General features: G+C 34.3%; 1 protein-coding gene across 1 annotated transcript in view; it reads left to right on the top strand.

The window, feature by feature from the left end:
* The window catches only part of LOC127708475 (uncharacterized), a 48,928-nt gene that overhangs the window by 21,011 nt on the left and 14,201 nt on the right, over nt 1–13,716 (top strand). Inside the window, exons 11-12 of the mRNA XM_052213350.1 lie at nt 197–1,100; nt 2,926–3,105. Coding sequence (XP_052069310.1) covers nt 197–1,100; nt 2,926–3,105 — 1,084 coding nt within the window. The remainder of the gene's footprint in view (nt 1–196; nt 1,101–2,925; nt 3,106–13,716) is intronic.

Below are 13,716 nucleotides of genomic sequence, written 5' to 3' on the forward strand. Positions count from 1 at the left end.
TGTATTTTTGTAAAACATATTACCGATTGAACAGTTTGGGCTTCAGTTATCTCAGATTTCCTATGGACTGAAAATGGTGAGAGAGAGAGCATACAGTCAATTTACAATAAATGTTCATTTAGTTTTAAAGACAATTAGGTGTTTTAAAATGGTAATTTATTGAAAATAATACCTTAAAAGTATTTTTTCATTGCAGCAAGATGATCCAAAGATGACGCAAAAAACTAAGCAGCATAAGTCAATTGCATTATATAGATATCAAAACATTTTAGACGACACAGCTGAAGATTGTTTCAGGACAGACAATGATCACACAGAAGTTTCTAGTGAGTTCGTAGAAATGACAGAAAATGACCAGCCTCATTTTGAACAAGAGAATGAGATGGAGATTGAAAATTCCGGATTGTGTGAAAATACAGACGCTGATACATCTGTGACAAATGAAATTATAAAAAAGGACGAAGAAGTAGGAGAACTGGATGAGATTAGCAGAAACCAGCCATCTGTTTCTCAAGAAGAACAGACTATGATTTGTAATTCTAGTGATGTTATTGAACAGCATGTAGATGATATTGAGCAAATAATAAACTGTAAACAACTAGTTGAAGATGACCAGAATATTAATCAACAGGCAGTCCTCCATAAACAGGCAAAAAGTCATACAGCTAGTCCACATACAAATTCTAGTGAAGAAATGGGAAATGAAGGATCAGTGGATAATATGACCTTGGAGACATCTGATGGTAGCCAGGACGATGTTATTAAACAAGAACATAGGTATACTTCATCAAGGGTGGTCGATACTAGAGAATCTCGGATGATTCCACTGGAAGAAGCTCTACTTCTTTGTTCATCTGATAATAACTTACAGGGCTCAGGAGATATACATATAGATAAACATGAAAAGCATGATATAGCAGTTGAGAACAAAATGGTAGAGAGTAGACCAACACAGACAGAGTATCTTAGAAATGTTTCTGATGAGGTTACACTGTCAGCCATCAGATCTATATTACCATCTGACGAGCATGATGAGGAGGAAGGAGAACTGTACGATGAAGAAACGGAATCAGAGAATGAAGAAATGACTGCAACAGCAGGTAAGTCATGTTCTCACAAGGTTTTAAGAAAAAGTTATATTGCTGGGCTCTGATTATATTGCATGCTTGTCATTTTTCACAATGGAATAATTTTAGTTTACATTGGTAGCTTTTTATTCATTCTGAATATATTGGTTATCACGGCCTAAGCCTTTTTATCAAAACAAATAAATTTTTTTCACAAAAAAACAGACCCAGCAGATGTGTATTTTTTCAAACTTTTTGGGTATAGTTAGTGTGGTATTTGAGCAATATAAGTCATCACCAAAACTTGAATTTAAGTTGAACCATTTTTACAGAATATAACATTTAAGGATATTAAGAAAAATATATATAAAATTTTATTGTAAAATATTAGCTTTAAATCAAATATAGAGCTTTTTTATTGAGATAACTGAATGAGCCAACAAAACAGATATTTATTAACAATCCTAATACACCAGTTTTCATTAAAACAAAAAATAATTACTAAGGTATTCAGATTATATGAAAAATTGAAAGTTAATCTAATTAACACTATTTTAAATCATGTATTTTTTTTGCAGGACAGAAATTTTGATATGTGCTTCTTGCAAAAAATTAAACATTTGGAGAAATAACTTTTTATTTTGCCTTAAAACTACGGAATAGCATGTCCTTAATAAATGGGTATTGGACTTGTAAAGAAAAATGTTGCAAGGTTTTAAAAATGTTTCTCTCTTTGCATCATTACTTCTCCTTGCTTTTTTGTATGATATGCCTTTGAAGTCCTAGTTTTTGTCTCGCCTTGACGGAGTCAAAAAGCGAGACCTAGATATGCTGTTTCCGGCATCGGAGTCGGCGGCGTCAACAATGTATTAGTTTGTGATTAGGTCTAGTTGTTTGTGATCAGGTCTAGTTTATGGTGAACCACAAGTGGTAGGTCAATGATATTTTGTATGCAGTTGTATAAGCGTTGGCACATCTCATTTCCATGGAGATTATTTGGCCCTGCCCCCTCAGTCATGGTCTATTGACTTTGAAACTTTCACTTAGTTTACATGTATTAGTTTGTGATTAGGTCAGTTTATGGGGAACCACTAGTGGTAGGTCAATGATATTTGGTATGTAGTTGTATAAGTATCGGCATATCTCATTTCCATGGAGATTATTTGGCTCCGCCCCCTTAGTCATGGTCTATTGACTTTGAAAATTTTGCTTAGTTTACATGTATTAGTTTGTGAATAGGTCAGTTCAAGGGGAACCATTAGTGGAAGGCCAATGTTAATTGGTATGCAGTTGTATAAGCATTAACACATCTCATTTCCATGGAGAATATTTGGCCCCATCCCCCTCAGTCATGGTCTATTGACTTTGAAACATTTGCTTAGTTAAAATGTATTAGTTTGTGATTAAATCAGTTTACGATGAAGTGCTAATGTTAAGTCAATGATATTTGGTATGCAAATTTATTGGCATTTGCAAGCCTTATTTCCATGGAGATTATATAGCCCCACCCCTTCATCATGGTTCATTGACTTTGAAACTTTTACATAGTTTACAAGTTAATGTTTGTGTTTAGGTTTGTTTAAAGGGAACGACTTATGATTAGTCAATGGTATTTGGTATGCAGTTGTATTAACATTGGCACATCTCATTTCCATGGAGATTGTTCAGCCATGTTCCTTGAGTCATGGTTCATTGACTTTGAATATTTGCATAACTTGCATGTTAAAGTATTGCTATTTCAATTTCAACATTTGCATACAAAAAGGTGAGACATATCTCTGTGATAACAGTTTATTTGATAATTTGATGATATAAGCAAGTGTTAAAAAAAAAAGAATATTTTGAAATTAAATTACAGAAAATGATTCAGACTGGAAACCAAAAGAAGTCAAATCTAAACACCAACAACAGGACACCAGTGCAATAGTAGGCAGCAAGGACCCTGATTTGGATCCCATAAAGAAGAAATATGATACAACAACCAGATTTCGTTGTAAAGAATGTGGGAAATGCATTAGAGGGATCATAAGATACAGAAGTAAGTTGGTAGCAACAACAATATATTAGTTTGTGATTAGCTCAGTGATAGGGGAACTTTAAGTGGCTGGTCACTGATGGTTGGTAAGCAGTTGTATTATCATTGCCACAATTGCAAAGGAGATAATATGATCTCACCCCTCTCAGTCTTGTCTCATTGTCTTTTGATTTTGAAACTTTTGCATAGTTTACATGTTAAAGTATGTGTTTTAGACAATTTAAAGGGAACTACTTATTCTAAGCCACTGGTATTTGGTATACAGTTGAATTTGCATTGGCATTTCTCATTTCCATGGATATTATATGGCCCTGTTCCCTAAATTATAGTCTATTGACTAAAACATTTTCTAAGTTTACATATTAAAATTTTTGATTAGGGCAGTTTTAGATGAACCACCAATGGTAAGTCATTAAAGGGAAAATTCGCGATTTTTTACTTATCATCTAATTATGTTCATAATACCATAAAAAACATATTCACCAAGTTTTATCTGGATATGAACACCAATAAAGAAGAAAATTGGGAATTATTAATTAAATTTATTCGAACTTCCTGACTTATGTGACGTAGTTTAAGTCTTTTTGCATGCCGGGAGTGGAAATAATCTCATTTTAAGTCTTGTTCGTTAATCATCTTATAACGCGATTTAAAGCGCATCGACGATTTTTGGTGTAGCCATTAACCAACTAATAATTAAGAAAGTAAAGTGTCAGCCGTGCAACTTTTAAAACTAAAAATGTTCTAATTATATTTAAGGATTTCTGATATGATTTTAGTAATAAAAGTAAATCATACAATAGAATATTTTTATGATTTTTTTTCCGACGGATACTTTGAACAAACATATTTATCTGATAATGTATTACATGCTTGTATTCTGACCTTTTACTTCAGCCTAGCAAACATTTCCCGATAGTACTGGGTAAATACAATGTGTATTGTACTGAGACACTTAGTGACTACCTGTTGAATGCGTGGTTAAATTCCAGTTAATTAAAAGATTAGCATTATGTAATTCTAATCTTTTGATCTTTACTCAGTGAATTTAAGCCGTCACGGTTCACCGTTCCAGGTGTGAACAACATTTCGTATGAATGATAAACGGGAGAATTTTAATATTTTGCATAAGCTCAATTTAAATGTATTATGAACACTGAAAACTTTTTGTAACAATGAAATACTGAATTAATTTAATTGAATGAATTTATGAATAATAATGTCCTTATAAACACGAGTAAATGAAATAAAAAATAGTACTATTTTAAATTAGAATCGGTGACCTTGAATGTTTGAAATAGATAGTAATTACCAATTGCAATTACATAATTTGGTCCGTCCAAAGCGATCTTTATTTACATATTCAGGAATTAATCTACTTATCAATTTTTTCAATTCTCACCACGTACTAATACTTCAGCTATTTGAACAAAGATATCAAAAAAGTTGACAGAACAATTTAAAAGTCAACTTTGTCTTATTGGAATGGAATCGAATAATTACGAACAAAAATTATTATTTTTTTTTTATTCTTTGTGATTAAATCTGGCAAAGTGCTGTCTATTTTATTTCAATCAATGTGTGGTTTCAACCCCGAGGCCTTTAAAATCTAACATGAATACACAAATATTAGTTTGGATAACCTGGAATTTCAATAATGGAATCACCATTGTTATAAATACACAAGCTCATCAAATTATAAAGAATAACTTCTAGCTAATTTTTATACTAGATCAAAAGACGTCGAATTAACTTATTCAATTAACTTTTTCTCAATTTCTTGTTTTCTTATGATTGGAACGTGGTTGTTTTTGTAAGAATAAAAAAGTTTTATATATAAAGCCCTTTAAATAAATCTATACTATTAAGCTAAAATGTCTCGTTCAGAGAGTGAAAGTTCTGATAGTGTATCCAGCTCCCCAAGTGAGGCAAATTTTGACGAGTGGGGTCAATTTGGGTACATATTAGAACCAGAGTACACTGAAGAAGAACTCCAACAAATTGAAGCTGCAGAAAATTCTAGACAGCAGGATATTATAAACAACCCTCGCCAGTTTGACACCAATTGGTGTTCATGTACAAACTGTATAGTCATGCCATTGCCGGCGGAATGTTTCTGTTGCCACGAATTTACGCTATTTGACGAAAAAATGAAATTTGGTGAATGTGTCACTGAAAATACAGATTTTAGAATAGTTTGTCTAAACCCCGTTGTTCTGGAAACAAGCTACATTAGTTTCCTGAGGTACAAGCGCCATAGAGGGAGAGCTCCAGACGCACTTACTCACAGGCAAAGCAGACTAATGGCTTATCGTCAGTTTGTTTGTTGGGTCAGGAAAGGTCAACCACTTGGCAAGAAACACAGAATTATCCTACCGGCTTGTGTAGTTAACATAATTAGAAAAGAGTTTCCGTCACTGGATGGGGTATACGAAGGATTCAAAGAATGTGATAGTGACACGTCAGACTCTGAATAGTTCTAAAATTGACATTTAAACGATTAACCAATACAATTTTTCACAGAATGTTTCAGATTAATTTTATTATTTGCGTATTAATAAACCTATATATGAATTCTTTCACTTTGATGTCTAATTTATAGATTGCTTGTTGTATATAACATTAAGGTTTGGTTTACCACAGTACCACGGAAAGTTGATATGATTTGACCCGAGATCATCCCTAGTTTTTGGTGGGGTTTGTGTTGAGCCAGTGGCGGATCCAGAACTTTTCATAAGGTGGGGCCCGCTGACTGACCTAAGGGGGGCCCGCTCCAGTCGTGCTTCAGTGATTCCTTATATAATCAACAAAATTTTTCCCACGAAAAGGGGGGCCGGGCCAACAGCCCCCCCCCTGGATCCGCCTATGTGAGCAATCTAGACCAGTTTTCTATGATGTGTTTTTTATCCCTTTGTTTGTCTTTTGATCGTTTATTGGTTATTTTTTGCCATGACGTTGTCAGTATGTTTTTTTACTAATGAATATGACTATCCGTTTTGGTATCTTTCGCCTTTTTACAAACAAGACCATGGAACTGGATATTGGAAATTTATCATGCTATTGCACAAGGTAACAAGTTTGTAAGAGAACATGCCACTCTACCCGGATACGTTAATCGGTCGACCAGTCTCCGGGCCTGTCTCTCACCCTTATACATATTACCTTTATAAATGACTTACAAATCATTGGTTGTCGTTTGTTGCTGTGTAACATATTTGTTTGTCGTTCATTTTTTGTACATTGATGAGGCCGTTAGTTTTCTCGTTTAAATTGTTTTACATTTGTGACTTCGTGGCCTTTTACAGCTGACTATGCGGTATTGGTCCTGCTCATTGTTGAGGGCCGTACGGTGATCTATAGCTGCTTAAGTATTTCTGTGAAATTTTGTCTCTTGTGGAGAGTTATCTCATTGGCAATCATACCACATTTTCTATTTTATATTTTAATGGAGGTAATTATATCGTTTATGGTTGTTATACTGCTCAAACGTTTTGGAAAGACAATAGAGTTTGAAGTACTTCATACAGGTTTATTCTTTTTGACACAATCAATAACAAATTAACACACAAATAGTTATTCATGTTACATTATAACTTTATACGATGCAGAAACCTAACATTAATAAATCAACGAATTATGATACTGTACACGATTCAAATAAAGATATTACAAAGGTAAATACTTAGTCTCTCACAAAGGTTTCATTTTGCATATTTTTACTATCTGACTCTCTCGATCTCCTCTCATTTTACAAAGACTTTGTTCACTACTTTCCTGAATTTATTTATACATGTATATATATTTATGTACGGATTTTGTACTATCCAGAAACTTACTTCAATAAAGCAAGGAATTCGACTTGGTACATGATTAAAATATAGATATTACAAATGGAAAATAATTCAAGTCTTACACAAACGTTTTCGGCTTGCATCTTTCTTCCATCTGCCCCTCTTGATCTCCTCTAATTAAGCAATGACTACTTTCACTTCTTTCCTCTATTAAACTTGTTTATACATATATATTTATAAGACTTCATATAAAAAAAAATAAAAGCATCAATAGGGATAGTTGATCAATTAATGCAACATCACGCTCAACAAACTGTCAATTTGTCAGATATTTGATCAAGAAAAGCGAGACCTGTGATCGTCAACCAGGTCTTCCTTACACGGCGCAGGGTCCTTGCTTATGTTTGCTGGCAGTGACAGTGACTTAAGCTGGTGAATTGTTTTCCTGTTGGTTCCCTCCTGTTGGCTGGTGACTGCAAACTGTAATATATCGGCTTTGAAATCGTAATCCTTCTTTTCGTATATTTTGCGGGCCGTCCACCTTCCAGTGCTCTTGGGACATCGGGTTGCGAAAGACAGTTTGCCATTGGCATCGGTCTTTTGGTTTCTTCCGATGTTCACATTGTTGTCTACCACTGCCAACTGAGTACGGGCAACCATGGATGCATATTCAAACTCGATTCGCTTGGGACAGTATTTCAGCATCATGGAGTGGTACGTTTCCAATGCTCCTGTGTGGCAAAAAAGATCTAGTTGACGTATGTCCCGCAGAATAAGCTTGTCTGTGACAACCTTCTCTAAAGCAGCATATACTTGGCTGTCTTGGTTCAACCATTTCTTTTTCCTTATATCATCAGGGCTCAGTGGGGGGTGTCCACATTGTGTCACAATCTTCCCAGGAAAGGTGTGCCTATTGGAAATGTGAAAAAGCAGGCTTCTCCATGTCTCTTCAAGTTTATCAGGATCACCATCAGCTTGTCGGGAGCAGTACCAAATATGATTACAGATGGAGGGGATCCATGGCTTAACCTCATTTAGTAGCTTCTTTGGCTTTATGGCTAAGATCTTCTTCTTTATTGACTTTGAAAGGTGCCAAACGTCAAACTGATGTTTCTTGTCACTGTGATCTGTTGCCATGGCTTTGCGGATCTGGACATGTCTGTCTGTAACTACGACTCCAACGGTAAGATCTGCAGCCTCAATGCTGGCAAGGGACCGCTGAAATCCTATTAGTTCCATCTTGTTTGATGATGTGGTCTCGGAGACTTGAACTAAACTGAAGTCTGGTATGACGCCGGTGGCTGAGTCCATGAACGTATATGTACAATACTTTGCTGAAAAGCCCGGACTGTCACAGCGTCCATCTCCACCAAGGATGAGCTGTTTACCATGTAGTTGTTGCAGAATGACGTCTCTTTGCATGGTGTAATAGCGGTCAATGGCAGGGATGGCGACGTCTTTCTGTAAGCTGTAAAATTGGGTTGATCCAATAAACTTTAGTGAAAGTATTTCGGCAAAGTGAGATACTCTTGAGAAGGTTTCACCGGACAGGATAATAGCTGTAGCCACCATCATATTACCTGCAGGTTTATTGTTGACCAATGGTTGTGACTCCCACGAAGTTTGGTGACCTTTCATACATAGGAACTTTACTTTCATGGCAGTACCGTTATAGATTATCTCGGATTCGTCAGCAGCAATCGGTTCTCCACAGTCTGTGCAAATAACTCGTGCAAACAATGACTTCAGGCAGCTCTCAAACGCAATAACCTTAGGTTCTGTGGTGATGTGTTGCGAGGAGTCAGAAGAGGATGACTGATTTGAGTCTCGGGATTCGTCGCTAGGTACATACGATAAGTCGCTGTCGGGCTTCTCTGGGCTGGATGTTGGTGTAGGCGTGGATGCATCGGATGCATCCTGGTCTTTCAGAGGCGAAGTAATAAAAGCTGTGTCAAGTGGTTGTGATGAGGAGATAGGGACCTGTAAGTAGCTGTGGTTTGTCATGGATGTACCGAAATCGTTGTCAGTTTGAAGTTGTGGTTGTGGTAATGTCTGAACCCCGACGTCAACCATTAATGGTTTCGACTGTAAAGAAAATGGGGATATAAAATGAAATTACCATACTCGTTTGAATTGTTTTTCATTTCGAAGCGTTTAAGTTGACATGCAATATGGGTTTTACTCGGTGTTGAAGGCCGTATGATGATCTATAGTTGTTAATTTCTATGTCATTTGGTAGCTTGTGATCTGTTATCGCATTGGCAATGATACCACATCAAGGATCTTCGTTTTTTATATATATAATTCAACTTGCATAGTGCCTTGAGGTTCAGATTTAAAAAAAATATAATACCGATATGCATAACACTTTTTCCACACTTTCAATGACGGAAATACTAAGAAAATATAAAGAAACTTAAATAAACCAAATCTATTTCAGTCAAATTGTTGAATACTCCTTAGTTGTGTTTGAACTAAATTGGTTTTATACATAAGAGGATTGCACACTCAGTACCAAGAAATGACATTACTTAATCGAATCAGAAATGTTACTTGTTCTTCATATATCATGGTTCATTCAGCATTTGTAGACAAGCCAAAAACACATAATTTCTAGGAGGCATATGACCTATTATATATTGATGCATGAAGATGTCAGTATTTTCAAAAGTTAGAAAAATTAAATTCCAATCAAAAAACCTACTGACTATCTATTACCATAACATCTATGAAATGGTCTCTTTACCTTGTGAAATAAAAAAAAGCTAAGAATACTTACCAATACATCGACCTTTTCCCCTACAGCTTTCACAGCATGTCTGGTTTTTTTCTGTGGAATGTTGTTTTCTGAAATAATTTTACCAAAGTTAGTTCGAAGACAAAATTGCACATTTGAAAATTTCTAAAAAATTACACCTACAACACAATAAACATCAGGAATTCGTTCGTCAGATTGATAATTGATTGTTGGTTACCTCGCTTCAAGTGGCAAATATTTCATGCATGTTCAAGACGTGACTACAGATTAAATAAATACATTATATAGTAGTTAAACTCGAAGTATACAATGCAGAAAAAAATGAATATATAGAATGACGGTATTATGATGATTTCCAACGTGAACACACGAGGACGTCTATATCGACACGAGTCTAGGTGCGTTTTTATTTTTTTTAAATTTTTTTTTTCTTTCTCTTTTTTTTCTTGCAAGAAGAAGACATATGTACACCCAGCTTCATTTCGGAGTCTTTGTTATCACAACAGTTGGTTAATAAGTTAACTTGTTTTAAATTATGAAAATAATAATTAAACATGTATCCTCTCCATTTCAATTAGACTCGCATGCAAGTACTGGAAGTTTTATCTATAGTTCCTGCAGATTTTCATATGGAGTTAATATGTGTCTATAAATACCTTTACTTTCTGTCACAAATGAATTCCCTCTGTAATCGTTGCCCCCACTGTCAATTGGTAGTGGCATCTGTTGGAATAAAGTAAAACATTATAAGGCAATGATAATAGATGTACAAAGACCATTGGTAATTTTTAAAATGAAACTAGTCTGTTCTACTATTCAAACCGGGGTATGTAGTCAAACCTTTAAGACTTGAAGTTGCTTTATATAAATAAGAATGTGGTACGATTGTCAATGAGACACATTTTACCAAATTTAAAATGAAGTGGAAGTGTCTGGAAGTAGAATATTGTGTTTTTACGCTAGAATTAGTTAAAACATTTCTATTTTAATGTCATTAATTAAATATTTGGAAGCAAAAACCAAATTAGGTTCCTAAAAATTAGTATGAAATAGCTGTTATTGTACTCCACTTCCTTTGAAATATTTATTTTTGATCTGCCAACATCGCATTCATTTATAAGTCAAAAAGATTTGAACATGGTGAAATTTTTACCTCATGCAACACTCTTTTTCTTGTTTGTGAATTATTGTCATCTCTTAAGCCTTGGTTGTATGCAAAAACTGTTGGTACTGCATCTGACTTCAGTCTTCGTTTTCTTGGTGTGAAGCCTATCAACCTGCCCTGAAATATAATAATGTAATTCATATGTTACTCTGTCTCATTATTTTCACTTCTGTCACATGGCTAAGTCTCTGTTATCAGTCTAAGCAATGAAGAAATGCTTACGTAAAAATTGTATGGAAAGCCATAGTATACTGCATGATGGGATGAAAACGGGTTTGCACAAGTGGGAATAGGTAGTTCCCCTTTTGTAATGACTGTATCACAGAAACAAAGTCACAGGACAAAAAGTCACATACGAAATGGCACGGACAAAAAGTCACAGACAACAAGTCAAGGACAAAAAGGTCAGACAATTAGTCACGGACAATAAGTCAGACAATTAGTCACGGACAATAAGACATTTTATTTTAGTTTATAACTCTTTTATCTATAATACTTAAGAAATCAATCGAATACAGGTTTCCTAAATCATTTAAGATGTTTTGATAAAATTTGATATTGATCAATTAAATGCTGTTGAAACTGTTTTTGAATAACTGGTAACATGGTGTCAAACAATTTTATCATTTATAAATCTTCATGTTATACAATATAAAAAATAAAAAGATGTGGTTTGATTGCCGATGAGACTACTCTCTACAAGAGACTAAATTGCACCTAAATTAACAATTCTAGTTCACCGTACGGCGTTCTTATATGAGCGCAGCCTGTATCGCATAGCCACTGCTGTTAGATGCACCAAAGCAGTGGCGGAACCAGAGGGGGCGCAGAGGGCGTACGGCCCCCTTTTTCTTGCACTATTTTTTTTGTAAAATGATTAATCATACTAGACCGTGAACTTTGCCATGTCCCGTGTATTTAATTTTTATGCGACAATTCTTTTCTTATAAAGATATTTTCCATGTCCATTTTTTACTGACAAGTCCCACATCAAATATATTGATTGATTGATTATTGTTTGCTTTACGCCGCATTAGCACAGAAAGGCTATATCGCGGCGAGAGCTAATTCGAATATTATAACAACTTTTAAAATCAGACAAAAGGTCTTTCAATAAACTAAAATTCTAGACTAAAGCAAATTGATTATTTACAAATAAAAATCAACACTAAGATAACGTGATAAAAATTAAAATCGTTTTAAATATAACAACATTTTTTATATTTTATAATATATTCCAATTTCTTTTAAGAATGAAACAATATTTGTAAATGGAACATTATTAAATAAATCATACATATTATTGACATTGAAATGCTTCTTCCGAATATCAGCAAAGTCAATACAATTAATTAAAACATGTTTAATAGTATACTTGCAGTTGCAAGGTACAAATTGTGGTTCATCTTCATTTTTTAAAAGATACTCGTGTGTCACTCTAGTATGACCAATTCGGCATCTAGAAATAACACACTGATCTTTTCTGCATCAAATATATTAATACTAAGCTTTGGATCCATCCAATCATTTTATAATAGACAATTAATGGGGAGAATACAGTATAAAAAATGTCCAACCCTTACACTTTGACTATAAAATATACATGCCCCACGTCAGGAACCGTTAAGAAAGTGCATTTTACACTTATCTTATGTTTTTTAGCCAAAAAAAGGTCCAAAAATTTTTTCGCCTCGCTCCGCTCGGCGAAAATCAATTACTTATCCCCCCCCATTTCCAAAATCCTGGTGCCGCCACTGCAAAGGACAAATGTAAAAAAAATTCAAAGAGAAAAATAACGGCCTTATTTATGTACGAACTAATGAACAAAAAACAAATACATGTATGTTACACAGTAACAAACACCCAACACTGAATTACAGTCTCCAGACAGGCACATACAGAATGTGGCGGGGTTAAATTCTTTTGAATGCAGGGTAATGCAGATTAATTATATTTTGAAACTGTAAAATGAATTTGTCATATAAAAAGAAATTACTTCAATATATTTCTAATATAAATATATAATATTTTATAAGCAATTGCGACTTGTTGGTCTATCAGTTATGTGACTTTCTTTCCGTTTACCTTGCAACTTTTGTGCGAGGCAGAGAATTTAGAAGATAATACATATATTCATGGGGACTCAATGCTCGTCACTTTTGAGAGCAATAAACTATTTAGGGTATTTTCTTCGTAAATTATAAATATCGTTAAAATACTATCACTATAAATGTTCTGTGCACTATATTTTGAAAGTAAATTCGTTCAACAAATATACTATTTGACCAGGTATATCAATTTGGAATGGCATTATAATTATACATGTTAATCTTACGTGAAATCCTAGCACGAATAGATAATTAACCATACTAAGTTTGTCATGGGAAACAATTTAAAATAGTAAATTGTACCTATATATATACATTGGCCAACTTCTGTCGCGAAACAAGCACACAAAGGTCGGGTTTTTTTCTTAAAAAATTGCTTTAGCATATTCAAAAAAATAATGGTCAAAAATAAAGCAAACCTACTTTTTATACACCAAAAATCTACATCATTCCATTTAATTCTCAAAATCTTATATTGATAAAAATGACAACTCCTATATTGAAGTAATTGAATGTACAGAAAGACAAATGATTACCGCACGTCCTCGATGCAGGCCACGAACTAAATATCATCTTGATGTCATAATCGTGCATGCATGTCTTTTCAATCCAAGTATACGCAAAGTTCCTAATAGCCAAAATATTTCGTAAATGCGGCCGCTCATATTGGAAATAGGACAAGAAAGTATGGCGGACAGTTACCCATAATTTCTCGGTTAAATTCTCTAGGATTAACTCAAAACAATGTTGTAAAATGATGCAGTATGATTTTTTCTTAAATTATTTATCACA

Source organism: Mytilus californianus, unplaced genomic scaffold (assembly GCF_021869535.1).
Source record: "Mytilus californianus isolate M0D057914Y unplaced genomic scaffold, xbMytCali1.0.p SCAF_7, whole genome shotgun sequence".
NCBI lineage: Eukaryota > Metazoa > Mollusca > Bivalvia > Mytilida > Mytilidae > Mytilus > Mytilus californianus.